General features: G+C 40.7%; 1 protein-coding gene across 3 annotated transcripts; it reads left to right on the top strand.

The window, feature by feature from the left end:
* Window positions 1-1,770: 1,770 nt before the first annotated feature.
* Window positions 1,771-9,725, top strand: LOC120045095 (skin secretory protein xP2-like). 3 transcript variants are annotated; one of them, XM_038989966.1, is made up of 10 exons: window positions 1,771-2,140; window positions 2,942-3,046; window positions 3,173-3,292; window positions 3,642-3,696; window positions 3,790-3,888; window positions 5,444-5,535; window positions 6,053-6,160; window positions 6,500-7,256; window positions 7,357-7,434; window positions 8,805-9,725. In XM_038989966.1, exons 1-9 carry the CDS (start codon window positions 2,132-2,134, stop codon window positions 7,407-7,409), a joined length of 1,398 nt encoding a protein of 465 aa, XP_038845894.1. In that variant the 5' UTR covers window positions 1,771-2,131; the 3' UTR covers window positions 7,410-7,434; window positions 8,805-9,725. The 3 variants fall into 3 exon arrangements, with proteins under 3 accessions (XP_038845894.1, XP_038845895.1, XP_038845896.1); XM_038989967.1 differs by lacking the exon at window positions 1,771-2,140 and adding an exon at window positions 2,162-2,222; XM_038989968.1 differs by lacking the exons at window positions 1,771-2,140; window positions 2,942-3,046 and having other exon boundaries at window positions 3,184-3,311.
* The last annotated feature ends 9,916 nt before the right edge of the window (window positions 9,726-19,641 follow it).

The raw sequence follows: 19,641 nt of genomic DNA, 5'->3' as shown, positions 1-19,641 counted from the left end.
GCTACTAACATTTATAAAACGTGTCAGCAGTTACGCTCAAGTTGTTGCCCGCAACTTTAAATTTTATGAATAGCAGTACATGTATTGTAGAATGTATTTCATTTAACCAGAATGTAATTGTTCTCACAATGTTTTAAAACATTGTACATGAAATCTGCCCAATCTGTCCAGGGTTCCACTGTGTTATTTTGGAGGTGTGCACCTCATAGTACAACTGCGCAGGTGTGTAGCTAAGATGTAAGTTGCACTGCGACATTAAAAAAAGGAACATATTGCTCTTTTTTGGAAGTATATTATTATCTGTTTATCTGTACATTAACTGATTAAAAAAGTGTTATCAAGAAAGAGAAATACATTTATTCTTCCTATGATTCAAAAGTAGCCTTTTTGTTTCTCAGAAATATATACAGTACGAGGTTGTAAAACTGAAGTTGTAAAACCAATAAACTGAATTACTGCACAAATAAATGCATTCATGTCTATTTATTTTGATAACAAAAACGGTACTCTGAACTAAAGCAGATCTTCAACCCTGCTCATAGGGACCCACATAATGGGCAGGCTTTTTCCAGGATAGGATCAGGAATGAAGAACAATACTCTAAATAAAGAAAACTGATTAACATTGCTATGTGTATGTCATTGTTATAGTGGAGGTCATTATTCACTGACCCAGTAAACAGTGCTTAACTTGGGCAGAAGCTCACTGGAGCTGATACCGCCACCACAAAGGTTCAACTGCTTGAGCTCTTGTTCTACTTATCCAATATTAGCTCAAAAGTATTGTGGAGCTCTTGCATCCAAATGTAAATAGTACCGGTGTTGTGCCGAAAATCTCCCCCCTGCCAGAATCCCCCCCCCCACTTCCAGAATTCCCCCCCTTCGCATTCTTCATTGCTGCGACTTGCTTGCTAGTTGAGATTTCTGCTCTTCACTCCGTTGTCAGTTTAGCCTACATTTCACTGATTTTAGTAGCAGAAAGCATTTTTGTCTGCAGTTTTCGTTTTGGCTATTTGTTTCACGTGTATGTGGCGGTTCTAGCTTGTATGGCACGGTGCCGCCCCCGGCAATCTTAGTCGCAGAAAGTCCTGGGCGGCTGCCCATGTCGCCCGTACCTAAATCCGCTCCTGATTTTTATTAGTCTATAAATACATCTCTTTGCCAAAATTCGTCATCTCTCCTATGTCTTATTCGACTAGTATTTTTGAAAGTGTAAGGATAATAATTCAGCCATAGTTGTTCTGAAATGTTTACTGCTTGCCAACATTTTACTCCCTCTATGTTTAATATAATACACATACATTCATTAATAATTTCGGTTGCCTATCCTGACGTAAAGTTTGTTCTATAGAAAGTATTTGACTCTGATGTGTGTGCCACAGAAAGTATTTGACCCTAGCCACAAAATTAAGGAAATTATAAAAAGGGGGGGGGGGGTTCTGTCAGGGGGGAAATTTTCGGCATAACACCGGCACCCAAAATTCAGTCCAATCAATGATGGAATAACAAGGAGTCAGATACTTCACCGGATATATAAATGTGAAGCATCCGCTTGGCGTTTCCACTCACAACTAAACATTGTTTTCCTTGAGCCTAGTGGCTGGCAGTGGGAGAAGATGAAAGGAGATGGATTTTGGTCAACATTCCGCACATTTTATCATTGATGAAACATTTGATCTCAATACAGTTTTCTGTTCCTAATACTAAAATCTGTTATGACCAGAGTGGACTAAGTTTTATAGACTTTACCTTCTGTCAAAGTTGTAAAATATTGCGTTGTTTAGAAGGAGTGCAAAGGCGAATTGAGTTATTGCACACGCTTTACTCAACAGAGTAGGCGTTCACTAACGGAAATATGTAGATATAGCTCGAACGAGCCAATAGGAACTTGCTAACTCGTGCTTGGCTCTGTCCATCTCTCTGCTTGTTCTGCCCACTATGACTAATTTGTTCCCTTGGAAAAGACGGGCTGTGGTCTATTTGGGTTTAGTTACACAAATCTTTGATGTAACGATAGCGCAGTGCCTTTGAGGACACGAAAGTGGTTACAGTTTAACAGGATTTAACGCGTTTTCCTATGCTAAAGTTGGTCCCTTGTCGCCACCGGTAGGACACTGAGGGGCGGTACCATAATGGCTCCAGTAAGTATTTTTACAGTGCAAGTCTTTCCTAAGCAATGTTTTCCTTGAGTTTGAACTGGGACTCTAAGGTTGTTTTAAAAAGGTCGAATAATGTATCCGTTTACATGTGTGTATTTATGTGCCAACACATCGACCAGAATTGCGTGAATACAGCATTATTTTCTACACGCACCTTTTAGAACATGTTGTAGCTACAAACGCAAATTGCTGTGGTCTGACTCTAAATTCTATCTAGTTAACGTTAGCTACGAATGTGGATTTTAAAGTAGATATAGAATGGATGTAGCCAAGTGTTTCCCTGTATATTTCAGAATTAGCATAGATAGCCTACTATTTCAATGTGAAAGAGATCACCTCTTCTTAATCTGTCCTAAATGTATCTTTATTGTATCAATTTAATTATTTTAATCTAGAAGAGCCCTCCCTGCTCAAGTTCAATGTCTTATCTCTTTGATCAGTATCCCATTGGATATTGCATTCTTAGTTTAAAAATGTTGCAACCGTGGTTTCATGAAGTAAAGTACTGTTCTGATAATTGTAATACTATGCATAACAGTATTATAATTTCCATTAGAATAATTCTAATTAGGCCTATCATTTTCATCATCAGTTACAGTAGAATATTGTCCAATTATAGGTCCATAGTATTTGCACTAGATGGCACAAGACGGGTGTAGGCCTGTATTGTATTAGATTAAACTGTGCCTCTTCAATAACTGATGAGATGTGAATATAAGACAGGAAAACTATGGACTACTTTAGGCCTATCTTGACAAAAGTCTGTTTTTTGTGTGTCTGCAGGTAGTGAAGCTGGCGGCGATCTCTGCAGCAATGGGAATGGCCTCGTTTCAAGTTTATGCCATGAGTGAGGACAAAACAGAAACCGTGCGGCTCTCCCCTAGAGAGGTAATCAAATGACCAAGATGATGTTCAATTTACTCAAGAAACGGGATGTACTTGACTATTACCACCATGCTTCTTGCTGTATGCATTTGACGATCAATTGATGATGATCTATTGTTCTGTTCTTAGTTGTCCATCTATGCTCCAGACCCTCCAGCAACACACTACATGGATGAGCAGCCTGGAGATCTGCAGAGTGGGCTGGGTGTGGTCCGAGTGGGGCTGCTGCCATATGTTAGAGCCGTTAAGGTATACTTACACTATATATGTAAGTATATAGTATATACTATATATATATACCATATATGGCTCTGATGGCCTCTTATCACTGCTGACTGTTGGTTGTATTGGCTAATTTCAATATTCATCAATATGGGTTTTTAAGAATGACATGCTGGAAGTTTTGGAGTGGCTCTTTAGTTCAGTTATAGTAATTGTCTACTTTTACTGAGAATGCCATGAGATGCCATGAGATCAATAGACGGTGAGGTACTTTCTAAAAATTGCAGCTTTTGTGATCTTGTAATATCTCAGCTCTGTTGGTTTGTTTTGCAAACAAGTTTTATTTTGTACTAATTTCTGACCGTTGTTTTTCCAGAATGCTTATACCTCTGTCAAGGTTGGAGCTGTAACAGTCTATACTGCTGGACACGGTGAGGAGTGGGGGAGTTCTGTTGACACATCAGTAGGTCTGTTCTAGTATCTCAATCTCTAACAACTTTTTTTTTCATGTCTATTTTACCTAGATACATATGAGTTCCTGAGAGATCCTCCTCCTGGTTTCTTCCCGAGGGTCAGTGTGATCACAGTCTCTGGGTTAGCTGGTCTGATCCTGGCAAGGAAAGGTAATAATGAGTTGCTGCATTACATCACTGAATACTCCCCAGATTATTGACCAGCAGTTTATTATATAGTGCATATACAAAGTCTACACCCCCTTGAACGTTTTGCATATTTTGTTGCATTACAAAGTAGGATTTAAATAGGGGATGTAAACAAATTTGTGCACAAAATTTGAGAGAAAAAGCTTTTTGTGCATATGGAAAATGTATGGGATTATTTCAGCTCATGAAACAGGACCAACACTTTACATGTTGCGTTTATGTTTGTTCAGTGAACAAAGACCAGGGAGGTTTTCGAAGACCTCAAAGAATGGCAGTGATGGGTAGCAATAACAAATCAGACATTGAATATCTCTTTTAAGCTTAGTCAAGTTAATACTTATGCTGTGGATGATGCATTAAACTACCCAGACACATTAAAGATGCAGTAGAACTTATGAACTAAGCTGCAGGACAGGGAGGAAACTGCTTAGAGATGTCACTATGAGGCCATTAGTGATTTAAAAAAAAAACGCTACAGAGTTCAATGGCTGTGATTGGAGAACTGAGGATGGATCAACAACATTGTAGTGACTCCACAATAATGACAGTGAAAAGAAGAACAATATACAGAATACAATTATTTCAAAATGTGCGTATGTCTGCAACAAGTCACTAAAGTAAGACTGCAGAAAAATATGGCAAAGGAATCAACTTTTTTGGCCTAGGTACAAAGCTGTATGTTTGGGGCAAATCCAACAAAACACTGATTAACTGCCTCCTTATTTTCAAGCATGGTGGTTGCTGCATCATGGTATGGGTATGCTTGACTTTGGCAAAAAAAAAAATAGAATAAAAAGAAGCAGGATGGAGTTAAGCACAGGCAAAATCCTAGAGGAAAACCTGCTTCAGTCTGCTTTACACCAGAGACTGGGAGAGGAATTCACCTTTCAACAGGGCAATAACCTAAAACACAAAGCAACATCTACACTGGAGTTGCATACCAAGAAGACAGTGAATGTTCCTGAGTGGCCAATTTACAGTTTTGACATAAATCTGCTTGATAATCTATGGCAAGACTTGAAAATTGCTGTCATGATCCCCAACACCTTGACAGAGCTTGAAGAATTATGAAAAGAATAATGGGCAAATATGCACAATACAGGTGTGCAAAGCTCTTATGAAACTTACCCAAGAAGTCTCACAGCTGTAATCGCTACCAAAGGTGTTTATAACATGTATTGACTCAGTGGGGTGTGAATACTTATCTAATCAAGGTATATTATTGTTTTATTTTTCATTAATCTTTAAAAACTTGTCAAATTTTTCTTCCACTTTGACAGAGTATTTTGTGTAGATCATGACAAAAAATGACAATGAAATCTATTTTAATCCCACATTGTAATGCTACAAAATGTGCACAAAGTTCAAGGGGGTGTAGACTAACTATAGATAATAGATAGTAGATAATCCAAAATGTACACTTCGCAGTAGAATGGTTGAATAAGCAGGTTGCCAAATGTCTCTTTGGTATCATGTTCCACTATGTAGAGTAGCTGACTTTTTTCCCCTCCTGCAGGGCCACATCTGATGATGTTGGGGGTTCCTCTGGGTATGGCCACTGTTGGGATGGCCGTGTGCTACCCCACTCAGACAGTGGCTGTTGTAAAGGTACATATTAATGTACAGGAAAAAATAAAACAATTCCACGGCTTCCTTTCGACTGTCACTAAGGCCTTTTTACACACTATTATATAAATGTCATGAGATCCAATACTTTGGACTGTTAAAACACATTTCGTATTATGGCACAATATCTAGTTTTCTTGTGTCAATTTGTTTTGACATCCATGTGCATATGAGCTAAAATTAAAAGCTGAAACTGGATTTCTTGTGATATGCCATAGGGACATTCAGATGTAAGATCTTTAATTTGAGCCAGTTTGCTACAGCAGGAAAATAATCCTGCAGCACAGGATATGTGAATTATTATGTTGCTTATAATTAGTGGACATTTTTATAGGGGTTGATACCTTTTTCGTTAGGGCAACTAAAGTCTATTTCAAAGTGGAAATTTTGTAAAACTAAAATACAGTACAAGTTTCCATTTCCTGCACATTCTCGGCAACAAAAGAGTGATCAAATTAAGATCCTACATCTGTAACATTGTGTGGCTTTTCTTCTGCAGATGACTGGGCAGAAGATGTATGCAGCCAACCAGTACACCACCTCATATGTGGCATCAACCTTTAAATCAAAGCCCAAAGAAGTAACTCCCCCAACTGTCAGTCTTGAGGTACAACAGACTATTGACATTATAGATGCTATTTTTCATCTACTCTATGGTCTCAAATTGATTTCACTGTGGAACCTGTGGAAAATTGGTGCCCAAAATTAGAAAGAAATAAGATTTTTGTGCAAATGGAACATTTCTGGGCTCTTTTATTTCAGCTCATGAAACATAGGAACAACACTTTACATGTTGCATTTATACAGTCATTTTGTTCAGTGTAGCTAGGTCAATGATTAATAAATCTAACAAGCCGTTTAAAGCTCTCTCAGGAGTTGAAAAGTTTAGTTTGAAAAGCATATTTTTATGGATTAAACACAACTTGACCAATGTTTTCCTGTTTAGAAGCAGCAAGCCCCACAAGCCCCACCAGCTCCAATCCCTGAGACAGAAATACCTCAGGCAAAGCCCCTCCCTGAAGCTGGATCATCGGAACCAGTCATGCCTGCTGTTGACGAGGCTCCTCCCTCTGAACCTGGCTGTGCCCCAGTCCCCATAGAAGAGTCTGTTGAGACGGCCCCTGTGCCTTCTGTTGAGACGGCCCCTGTGCCTTCTGTTGAGACGGCCCCTGTGCCTTCTGTTGAGACGGCCCCTGTGCCTTCTGTTGAGACGGCCCCTGTGCCTTCTGTTGAGACGGCCCCTGTGCCTTCTGTTGAGACGGCCCCTGTGCCTTCTGTTGAGACGGCCCCTGTGCCTTCTGTTGAGACGGCCCCTGTGCCTTCTGTTGAGACGGCCCCTGTGCCTTCTGTTGAGACGGCCCCTGTGCCTTCTGTTGAGACGGCCCCTGTGCCTTCTGTTGAGACGGCCCCTGTGCCTTCTGTTGAGACGGCCCCTGTGCCTTCTGTTGAGACGGCCCCTGTGCCTTCTGTTGAGACGGCCCCTGTCGAGGAGCCTGCCCCTGCACCTCCTGGTGAAGAGATTCCTCCACCTGCCCCTGTTGAGGAGGAAGCTGCTTCTGCAGCTGAAGAGGCTGTCCCTGCACCTGTAGAGGAGGTTGCTGCCCCACCTCCTACAGCTGAAGAGACGGCATCTGCTCCTGTTGAGGAGGCTGCTCCTCCAGCTCCAACAGAGGAGCCATCTGTGATTGTAATAGTAACTGATGGTGAAGATATTTTAATCTAAGCGGTTGGCTTCATCTTCTTTTAATATCAGATATTGACGTCGACTATAAAGAAATAAACAAATATTTTGGGTATTTCCAGGGAAACCCAAATTTGCACCCGAGGATGAAGACCTGTACAACATGCGTGGATGAAGAACGACAGGAGGAAAAGGAGAAGGTGGGGGGGGAAGACGTGGGAGGGGGGGGAAGGATAAGGGAAAACCACAGAAATGGGAAAATAATGTGATGTGTTAACCTCTGGGATATGTGGGACGGTAGCGTCCCACCTGGCCAACATCCAGTGAAAATGCAGAGCGCCAAATTCAAATAAATTACTATAAAAATTAAACTTTCATAAAATCACACATTCAAAATACCAAATTAAAGCTACACTTGTTGTGAATCCAGCCAACGTGTCAGATTTAAAAAAATGCTTTACGGCAAAAGCAAACAATGCTATTATCTGAGGATAGCACCCCAGCTAACAATCACAGACCATCATATTTCAACCCTCCCGGCGCGACGCAGAAATAAAGATATAATTCATGCCTTACCTTTGACGAGCTTCTTCTGTTGGCACTCCAATATGTCCCATAACCATCACAAATTGTCCTTTTGTTCGATTAATTCCGTCGATATATATCCAAAATGTTCATTTATTTGGCGCGTTTGATCCAGAAAAACACCGGTTCCAACTTGCACAACGTGACTACAAAATATGTCAAAGGTTACCTGTAAGCTTTGTCCAAACATTTCAAACTACTTTTGTAATACAACTTTAGGTATTTTTAACGTAAATAATTGATAAAATTGAAGACGGAATGATCTGTGTTCAATACCGGAGGAAAACAATGTCAATGTCATGCGCCTCTAACAAACAGTACACTTCACTGGAGCCTCATACTGAACATGGCTACTTCTTCATTTCTCAAAGGAAAAACCTCAACCAATTTCTAAAGACTGTTGACATACAGTGGAAGCGATAAGAACTGCAGGAAGGTCCCTTAGAAATCTGGATTCCCAATGAAACCCCATTGAAAAGAGTGACCTAAAAAAAAAAAATCTGAATGGTTTGTCCTCGGGGTTTTGCCTGCCAAATAAGTTACGTTATAGTCACAGACATGATTCAAACAGTTTTAGAGACTTCAGAGTGTTTTCTATCCAATACTAATAATAATATGCATATATTAGCATCTGGGACTGAGTAGGAGGCCGTTTACTCTGGGTACGCTTTTCATCCAAATGTGAAAATGCTGCCCCTTATCCTAGAGAAGTTAAAGCAACTATAGTTTTTCAGGTGCCTTTCTCTCTTTACCTCAAGGATTGGGAACAGTTAGTCACAGGCTGTGTCCTGATTCTCAACCCTTCTCCCCATGTGTGTACTTGCACACTTCCTGTCATGGATTTACCAATGGTGGAAACTCCCGCCTCCGGCCAATATTTTCACCAATCCGATTTGAATCCATTACACGGAGAAGGATGGAGAATCAGGATGCACACATACTGTATTTGAATTTGAACTCTAGTGTCATTTGTGTTTCTTTGCAGAGGAGCTTGCAGTTTACATAGACACCCACAGGGAGCAGGGTGCAGGCCATCATCTGCATCCACCAGAACAAACAGCCATCTTTACACTCTTCTTCCAGGGTCACAACACAAGGTTTCCTTACCAGCGCTTACACGGAGTGTACAAAACATTAAGAACACCCTTTGCCCTCAGAACAGCCTCAATTTGTGGAGTCCACAAATTATGTTACTAACCAAACTGGACCATTACACTAAATATATATATTTTTTTACTAGGGACTTTACTTGGGTCACTGCTATGCTGTCACTTTTTTTGTCAGCCACATTCATGTGGTGAATGCCTGTTTTTAGTCCGGTCAGTCTATGCAAATATTTTCCATGTGGCATTTTGTAAACGAGTGAGCCGTTTTAACACATATCCATGTTTTTATAGCATTTGTAAGACTTTATAGCACCATAGAACTACTGAGTTGAACCTTTTTGTAAAAACCCAATGTTTATGGATGTGTGCAGCTCTTGCACAAGTTAGACACTCACAAATAAGCCCACATAGAGGCACCTGGAGGTCATGTTACATTATGAACTGGCCAGTTTGATATGTGTGTTTGGATCATTGGAATAATGTCCTTGTACTTGATGTCAGTTAGTATTTTCAAAAGGAAATGTTTCAAACAGTTTTGTTTGTATTTTAATAGAACTGTCAACATATTTAAACTTTATATATATACATGGCTATTTTACAGTACAGCCAAGAGGACATATTTTACATGTTTTATCACTCCCTCTTTTTTCTTTTTTTATAAATGAAAATCACTTCACGAATTGACTGCCTTCAATTTGAAATCACCCCAGCCCTGATCTTCACAATGATAATCATGTTTCAGATGTGTGTTCTTTTGTGCAATAGAATTGCCAAATAGGGAATAAAGGCATTTTCCTTCATTCTCCTTTTTTTGTCATTTTAATCAGAGCAGAGAAAAAGTGCAAATGGTAAAGTATTGTGATAGTCATGCAAAGTAATTGTGGATAATATGAGTATTTGATTTCAAACACTAGAGGGCGATAGTGTTTATCTGCCATTTGGGCAAAACCAGAATTTGTATGAACCAAGTCCATGTTGTTTAAAAAAAGGACATATTGGAATGAGGGACACTTGATTATTTCAAATTCAGAGAGGAGTTCCCAGATAATGATAAGCTTATATCAAAACAATAATGAGTGGTTTGGAAGGAATCGGTGGCTAACTGTACATTTTGCAGAGCAATCCCTAGCCTGCTATTCAGTGGAGAGGGTGTGTGTGATCCAAGTCTGGGTTTAAGGCTCTCTTTTCCAAGATTAAAAGGATTAACATTCACTTGCAACACATCATAGGCCAGAGAAGATTGAATACATTGGCCATGCTGTCAATCCAGCATGATTTCTGCCGCATCCAAAACTGGGTACTGGGAAAACTCAAGACTTCAGTGAGTTCAAGACAACTGGGAACTCTGGAAAAAATTTAGCTCCGACTGGAAAAATACATTTTGAAAGGTCATCTCACTTGGAATTCTAAGTCGGGAACTCTGGCCTCTTTCTAGAGCTGCGACCTGAAGATCACTGACGTCATGATTCAACCTTGTTTTTTCCCCCAGAGTTCCCAGTTGTCTTGAAAGCACCATCAATCCAGAGAATACTAGACTTTGATTGCAAAGTTTGACAAAATTTGCCCACAAGAAGGACCGCCGCACCACTTTCCTGTTCAAGTGAGCACAGCACAAGGTGAGTCCAAAAATGTCTTGTATGCTGCTGCATAAATTATGTAATATGCTATGGAGATATGTATGCTGTAGCTAAGAAAGTAATACTAAGTGTATGTTGTGTAGTAAGCTGTTAGGGTGAGGCACATGGTCTACTAATAATTTGGTCCCTTTCCCCCTCATAACTTAGCCTACTGTTCTGACATGGTGGTGCACATGTAGCCTATAACTTGTTTTAGAATCAAATCAAATGTATTTGTCACATACACATGGTTAGCAGATGTTAATGCGAGCGTAGCGAAATGCTTGTGCTTCTAGTTCCGACCATGCAGTAATATCTAAAAAGTAATATAACCTAACAATTTCACAACAACTACCTTATACACACAAGTGTAAAGGAATGGATACGAATATGTACATAAAAATATATAGAGAACTGTAATCATCGAATATTGTAAGAGCTTTCATTGTCTGCTTATATGCCCCCTTTATTTATCCTACGGTTCTGACTTGGTGTACAGGGAGAATACTGTAAGAACGGCCAATGTTCTGAATTCTGTCATTGTACATTTCAAAAGTGCTGAACAAATAGTTATATCGACTACGTCATCATTGCTCGCTCATTAATATCTTAATCGAAATTACAGATTGACTCTTATCTGCTCGTCGTTCCCTTATGCCATGGTTTGTGCATCTCAATTGTCATTAGAAACCACATTTGTTTAAGCAAGTCAGCCATATCAGCTATGTTTTTTAAAAGGCAGTAAATGAGGCTGAATTAACTGTTTCGCTGCCAGAAAAGGCTCCACTGTTAGCCATGTTTAGAGGTGGATTCACTCCATGGTGCTGAAAAGAAAGCTCTGCTGTTGGGACAGCTTTACGGATAAAGCACTAAATAAACTTCAGTTAGTGCTAAACATGGCTGCTAGAATCTTGACTGGAACCCCAAAATTGGATCATATTACTCCAGTGCTAGCCTTCCTGTTAAGGCTAGAGCTGATTTCAAGGTTGTACTGCTAACCTACAAAGCATTACAAGGGCTTGCTCCTACCTATCTCTCCGATTTGGTCCTGCCGTACATGCGTACGCTACGGTCACAAGACGCAGGCCTCCTTATTGTCCCTAGAATTTCTAAGCAAACAGTTAGAGGCAGGGCTTTCTCCTATAGTGCTCAATTTTTATGGAATGGTCTGCCTATCCATGTGAGAGACGCAGACTCAGTCTCGACCTTTAAGTCTTTAGTGAAGACTCCTCTCTTCAGTAGGTCCTATAATTGAGTGTAGTCTGGCCCAGGGGTGTAAAAATGAACAGAAACGCACTGGAGCGATGAACCGCCCTTGCTGTCTGCCTGGCCGGTTCCCCTCTCTCCACCGGGATTCTCTGCCTCTAACCCTATTCTCTGCCTCTAACCCTCTCCCTCCCCTCCCGGAGGACCTGAGCCTTGGGACCATGCCTCAGGACTACGTGGCCTGATGACTCCTTGCTGTCCCCAGTTCACTTGGTCGTGCTGCTGCTCCAGTTTCAACTGTTCTGCCTGCGGCTATGGAACCCTGTCCTGTTCACCGGACGTGCTACCTTGTCCCTGACCTGCTGTCTCTAACTCTGAATGATCGGCTATGAAAAGCCAACTGACATTTACTCCTGAGGTGCTGACCTGTTGCACTCTCTACAACCACTGTGATTATTATTATTATTTGACCCTGCTGGTCATCTATGAACGTTTGAACATCTTGGCCATGTACTGTTATAATCTCAACCCGACAAAGGCAGAAGAGGACTGGACACCCCTCAGAGCCTGGTTCCCCTCTAGGTTTCTTCCTAGGTTCCTGCCTTTCTAGGGAGTTTTTCTTAGCCACCGTGTTTCTACATCTGCATTGCTTGCTGTTTGGGGTTTTAGGCTGGGTTTCTGTATAGCACTTTGTGACATCGGCTGATGTAAAATGGGCTTTATAAATACTTTTTATTGATTGGATGTAGGACCTAACAGTTTGTGGGCAATGTTGGTCACCGTTATAGTGCAATTAATGTATCGTTGAGTGTAGTGGCTTTGATTTACATGCTAACATCTCCACTGCTACTACATAATACTTATAACCATCATGAGGTTGCTACAACCTAGCCTGAATGAAAGTTTACAACGTAGGTGCATACAGGTCGAGAGAGAAATTTGAGATGACAGACAGGGACACATTCAATACCGCCTTGCACACTCTTGCCTGCATCTAGCTGATATAGGGTGCAATCATTAGTCCAACAGTTGCAAACGAGAGTTTCTATTGGACAAATTCAGGTATGTTTATCCACGTTTTGTTCCGTTTAAGAAACCTGCTACAATCATGCAGTAATGTTACAGTTTACAGTGGTCCCTTGTGGCTCATTTGGTAGAGTGTGGCGCTTGCCAAGGTTGTGTGTTCAATTCCCACGGGGGACAGTACAAAACAAAATATGAAAATGTATCAACTCACTACTCTAAGTCGCTCTGGATAAAAGCGTCTGGTAAATGACTAAAATGTTAATGTACAGTCATTCTGCAGTTTAACACTTACACCGGCAGGCCCCGGTGGCAATAAATTAGTAAAACCAAAAGCTAACCTTGACTGGGAAGAGTTCCAGTGTTGGCTAGTCATAGCCAGCTAGCTAACATAGCATCCCTCTGTGTGAGTAGGCTAAACTAGCTAGCCGCATTTGCTAGCTTAATTTTGGAAGAAATTAATTTGTTAAACTGTTCAACTAGTGTCTTTCTCTCTCTTTGAGTCAACTACTCACCATATTTTATGCACTGCAGTGCTAGCTAGCTGTATCTTATGCTTTCAGTACTAGATTAATTCTCTGATCCTTTGATTGGGTAGACAACATGTCAGTTCATGCTGCAAGAGCTCTGATAGTTTGGAGGACATCCTCCAAAAGTTGTCTTAATTACTGTGTAAGTCTATGGAAGGGGGTGAGAACCATGAGCCTCCTATGTTTTGTATTGAAGTCAATGTACACAGAGGAGGACGGAAGCTAGCTGTCCTCCGGCTACACCATGGTGCTACGCTACAGATTGCTGCTGATGCTACTGTAGACCTTCATTGCAAAATAGTATGTTTTAATCAATTATTTGGTGGCATGATTATATTTAGTATAGTTTTATCTAAAAAGGATAACTAAATGACTATTGCCCCATAGCACTCACTTCTGTCATCATTTACTGCTTTGAGAGGCTAGTTAATATCACTTCCACATTACCTGACACACAAGGCCCACTTCAAGTTGCATACCGCCCCAATAGATCCCCAGACGATGCAATCGCCATCGAACTGCCATATCCCATCTGGACGAGGAATACCTATGTAAGAATGCTGTTCATTGACTACAGCTCAGCCTTCAACACCATAGTACCCTCCAAGCTTACCATTAAGCCTGGGTCTGAACCCCGCCCTGTGCAACTGGGTTCTGGTCTTCCTGACGGGCCGCCCACAGGTGGTGAAGGTTGGAAACAACACCTCCACTACGCTGAGCCTCAACAAAGGGGACCCACAAGGGGGTGTGCTCAGCCCCCTCCTGTACTCTCTGTTCACCCATGATTGCATGGCCAAGCATGCCTCCAACTCAATCATCAAGTTTGCAGATGACACAACAGTAGTAGACCTGATTACCAATAATGATGAGACAGCCTACAGGGAGGAGGTGAGGGCCCTGGCGGAGCCAGAAAAAAGGAACTGATCGTGAACTTCAGGAGACAGCAGAGGGAGCACGCCCCCATCCACATTGATGAGGTCGCAGTGGATAAGGTGAAACGCTTCAAGTTCCTCTGTGTACACATCACTGACAATCTGAAATGGTCCACCCACACAGACAGTGTGGTGAAGAAGGCGCAAGAAATTCGGCTTGGCCCCCCAAGACCCTCACAAACATTTACAGATGCACCTTTAAGAGCATCCTGCAACTGCAGGGCACTCCAGAGGGTGGCGTGGTCTGCCCAATGCATCATCGGGGGCACACTGCCTGCCCTGCAGGACCCCTACAGCACCCGATGTCACAGGAAGGCAAAAAAAGATCGCTGCCGGCTAAACCCTCCCCTAATCCGAACGACGCTGGGTCAATTGTGCGCCGCCCCATGGATCTCCCGGTCGCGGGTGGCTGCGACAGAGCCTGGACCCGAACCAGAATCTCTAGTGGCACATCTAGCACTGTGATGCAGTGCCTTAGACCACTCCACCACTCGGGAGGCCCTATCCTATATATTTTACATACAGTGGGGAGAACAAGTATTTGATACACTGTCGATTTTGCAGGTTTTCCTACTTACAAAGCATGTAGAGGTCTGTAATTTTTATCATAGGTACACTTCAACTGTGAGAGACGGAATCAAAAAAAAAAAAAATCCAGAAAATCACATTGTATGATTTTTAAGTAATTAATTTGCATTTTATTGCATGCCACAAGTATTTGATCACCTACCAACCAGTAAGAATTCCGTCTCTCACAGACCTGTTAGTTTTTCTTTAAGAAGCCCTCCTGTTCTCCACTCATCACCTGTATTAACTGCACCTGTTTGAACTCGTTACCTGTGTAAAAGACACCTGTCCACACACTCAATCAAACAGACTCCAACCTCTCCACAATGGCCAAGACCAGAGAGCTGTGTAAGGACATCAGGGATAAAATTGTAGACCTGCACAAGGCTGGGATGGGCTACAGGACAATAGGCAGGCAGCTTGGTGAGAAGGCAACACGCTAGACATGGGATGTCAATGTGTGCCATTACTTTTACAGACATGAAGAAATGCTCCAATTGGGACGTTATTGGATATATATGATAACAACATCCTGAAGATTGATTCTCAACTAAGTTTGACCAGTTTATTCGACTTGTAATATAACTTTTTGAAGTTTTCGTCCGATGTTTGAGTTCACTTGCGCTTGCGCCAGTGTTTGGACACGAGTACTACACATGCTAGCTAAAGTTGCTAATTCGACATAAGTAATTGACATTATCGAACAAAACAACGATTTATTGTGGAACTAGGATTCCTGGCACTGCATTCTGATGAAAGATCATCAAAGGTAAGGGAATATTTATGATGTAATTTCGTATTTCTGTTGACTCTAACATGGCGGAGAAATGTTATTTATATTTGAGCGCCGTCTCAGATTATTGCATGGTGTGCTTTTTACTAAAGTTTTTTAAGAATCTGACACAGCGGTTGCATTAATAAGAACCAGTGTATCTTTAATTATATGTAAAACATGTATCTTTCATCAAAGTTTATGATGAGTATTTCTGTTATATGACGTGGCTCTCTGCAATTACTCCAGATATTTTGGAGGCATTTCTGAACATGGCGCCAATTTAAACCGAGATTTGTGGATATAAATATGCACATTATCGAACAAAACATAAATGTATTGTGTAACATGATGTCATATGATGTCACATGATGTCATATCTCTATTTCTGGGTTTTGTGAAAGCTATCTTTGGCTGGCAAAAATGGCTGTGTGTTTTTTGGATTTGGTGGTGAGCTAACATAAATATATGTTGTGTTTTCGCTGTAAAACATTTAAAAAATCGGACACGATGGGTAGATTAACAAGATGTGTATCTTTCATTTGCTGTATTGGACTTGTTAATGTGTGAAAGTTAAATATTTCAAAAAAATATTTTTGAATTTCGCGCGCTGCCTTTTCAGCGGAATGTTGTGGGGGGGGCTCCTAGAAAGGTTAAGATCTTTGCTTCATACAGTTACACATGCTTCATTACAGAATTTCATTTATGGATTCTGGCAATGACATTCAGCTGGAGCTTGTGTCGCGAGTGGCTTGTTAATGACAGATCGGCATCTCAATTAATTTTTTGTCTAAATTAATATACATTAATGTGTGCAGACCTCCACAATCAGCCTGATACTCCAAATAATTTTTGGGGGACAAGCCTAAATCAATTATGGGCACGGTTGACAATCCCCCTCCCTCCCGGCACTCACTCTTCTGGTGTTTCTTCATTTTCTTCTTCAAATAGTGTTTCAGTTCGTTCAAAGTGAATTGCACTTGATAATGTCCTGATTTCAATATCTTGGAAATAATCTGTTTTTCCCAAGCAGACGAATCTCTCACCATCCTTTACCGTCCATTATGTCTTGTTCATTTTCCGACCAGTACACCAGCAGCATGAGAGAAGTTTGGACGGGATCTCACTCCATGCTCACTCCAAGTGGATTCATGTTGCACTCCTGAGAGAAAAGGCAGTTGATAGCTTCAACTGGATGCTGTGCACAGGTTGCTGGCTCGGACTAAGGTTTCAGGTAGAAGTGGTGAAGGACCATAATGAACGCCATTGTTGCCATTACTTCAGCCAGTTAGAGGCTCACATTGTTCTCGGGCTAATTATCCATGCATCTAGATACCATCTGTGGTCACCTTCGCCATAACTTTGAGAGAAGACAGACCAGAACCACAGTTTCTGTTTCTAATTCAGGAAATCAAGACAAACTATTCACTGTATGAAAAAGTATTACTTCTACCAATATTCTTAATACAAATGTCTAAGACAAATGTCAAAGAGAATAACAACACACAGTTGAAACCATTTTTGCAAATTGGCTTATACTCCCCTATCATCTTGGTGATCTCACTGCAGAGTTACAGGGTCAGGGAGTTAGAGGGCTAATCCTTAGGGAGAAATTCCGACCATCCAGTAGACCTAACCTGGTGAGATTTGTATGGAAGCAAGACCAAAACAACAGCAACAATACACACAAAACAAACAAAACAACAACAACATACACTTCTTCCCTTTTGACACATGACTCACAATGTGATTGATGTGTAAAAAAAAAACACCACTCGTGGTCCGAATCACATATATAGGACTATTGATAAATGATAAACTTCTTCCTAATTATCAGTATTTACATATTACATTTAAATCTCCCCCAATGACTCTAGACTTTCTAGTGAGGGTGATCAGGCCTCACCAGAAAGTCAGAACAGAGGTCAGAGGTCGTTCAACCACATTAACTTCTTCGGGCTAGGGGGCAGTATTCGGAAGTTTGGATGAATGAGTTGCCCAGAGTAAACTGCCTGTAACTCAGGCCCAGAAGATAGGATATGCATATAATTGGTAGTATTGGATAGAAAACACCCTATAGTTTCCAAAACTGTTAAAATGATGTCTGTGAGTATAACAGAACTGATACAGCAGGCGAAACCCCGAGGACAATCCATCCAGAAAAAAGAAATCAGCTCACCCTTGATTACTATGGCTGTCAATGGGAACATAAAAGGAAGACCTCACAGATTGCAGTTCCTCGGGCTTCCACTAGATGTCAACAGTCTTTAGAAAGAGTTTCAGGCTTGTTTTTTGTAAAATGAGCTAGAATTTGTAGTTTTTCTAAGTGGCTCCCATTTTGGCTGTAGTGTTTGTAGCACGTTCCGGTGAGTGCGCATACCTCGTTATTTATCTCCGGTAATGGTCTCCGGTATTCTCCGTCTTAAATTTGATCGTTTATTTACATATCAGGGTACCTGAGGATTGATTAGGAACGTTGTTTGATATGTTTGGAAGAAGTTTATTGGTAACTTACGGGATTCATTTGTATGCATTTTGAACGAGGGAAACCGGTGGATTACTGAGTCTAGCGCGCCAATGAAACTGACTTTTTTGGAATATAAAGAAGGACTTTTTTCGAACAACAGGACCATTTGTTATGTAGCTGGGACCCTTGTGATTGCAACCAGATAAAGATATTCAAAGGTAAGTGATTTATTTTATCGCTATTTCTGACTTTCTGCTTGGTTGGAAAATGGCCTCTGCTTGGTTGGAAAATGTATGTAATGCTTTTGTGTGCGGGGCGCTGTCCTCAGATAATCGCATGGTATGCTTTCACCGTAAAGCCTTTCTTGAAATCTGACAACGCGGCTGGATTAACAAGAAATTAAGCTTTTAAATGATGTATGACACTTGTATTTTCATGAATGTTTAATATTACGATTTCTGTCATTTGAATATCGCACTCTTCAATTTCACCGGATGTTGTCGAGGTAAGATGCTAGCGTCCCAATGATCCGTAAGAAGTTAAGTGAGTGTTTATTTCCCTTTTCTTTCCTTTACCTCAAAGTCATTATTAAAAGACATTTCAAACATTCCCCCTAAAATGTGTACCAGGTTTACATTGGGTTTTTCAGTACATTTCTTATCAAGAGAATTTACATGTGTGCAAACAAAACTCGGACAATAGATACTTCAGAACATTTTATTTGTGTGCCCTTTAAGTTGCATCCTTTCTAACCCATGAAAAATCCCCTTATACCAAAATAAAAAGACAACACACATTAAATCAAACACAGTATTAACACCACTAACAAATATTCATAACAGGTGGGTTGTGTGTGGGTGCTGGTGTGTGTTGTAAAACGTAGGGTAAAACGCCAGGCCTTACTTAATTTGGGAGATCTCTTAATAGCCGGATCCGGGTACCTTTATACTATATAGTACACAGTCTCAATAACCACTCTCCTAAGGCACCTGTCTCAGGAAACCTTTCAAAGGAAGAGATACAGAATAATTGGTAAACTCGGTAATGGACATTTGTCAGACCTGGAAGAAATCTTTTTTTTTTTTTTTTTAGTTTTCAATATGCTTTTAGTTTTCTTAATCATTCCTAAAAAATTCTTAATCTTAATCGAGCTTACTGCATCTTGGGTAGGAAGTCTTGATAAAACCATGCGTATACAGAATCATACTTCAGACACATCAGATGATACAGTGTCCCGTTAAGCAAAATAGGCACCTTCTAAAGTAAACAATCCCAGAACCCCTTTCTTGTAATCTTATCATTTTGACCTGTTGCATTGACATAGTCCTGTACTGACTGTCCCTGTAACATCCACTAGTCAAAATATGAAACCTGTTGTTTAACAAATCTGCTAGGTCCTTCAAAAAGTTGGTCCTGGCTTATCAGTTCAATATTCGGTACTTAACACATTTACTTTGATTTACTTCAATTCTGGACACAGTTCCACGTAATGGAAACAGATTATTGTTTTTGATGACATTACCTTCTTACTTAAATCACTGGTGTTACCCAAGCTATAGAATTGAGCAATAATAATTGGAAACTGTCAAAAACGTATCTTATT

This window comes from Salvelinus namaycush, chromosome 3 (assembly GCF_016432855.1).
Source record: "Salvelinus namaycush isolate Seneca chromosome 3, SaNama_1.0, whole genome shotgun sequence".
Lineage (NCBI taxonomy): Eukaryota > Metazoa > Chordata > Actinopteri > Salmoniformes > Salmonidae > Salvelinus > Salvelinus namaycush.
The sequence above is the reverse complement of the archived record's forward strand: the minus strand, read 5'-3'. Positions and strand labels throughout refer to the sequence as shown.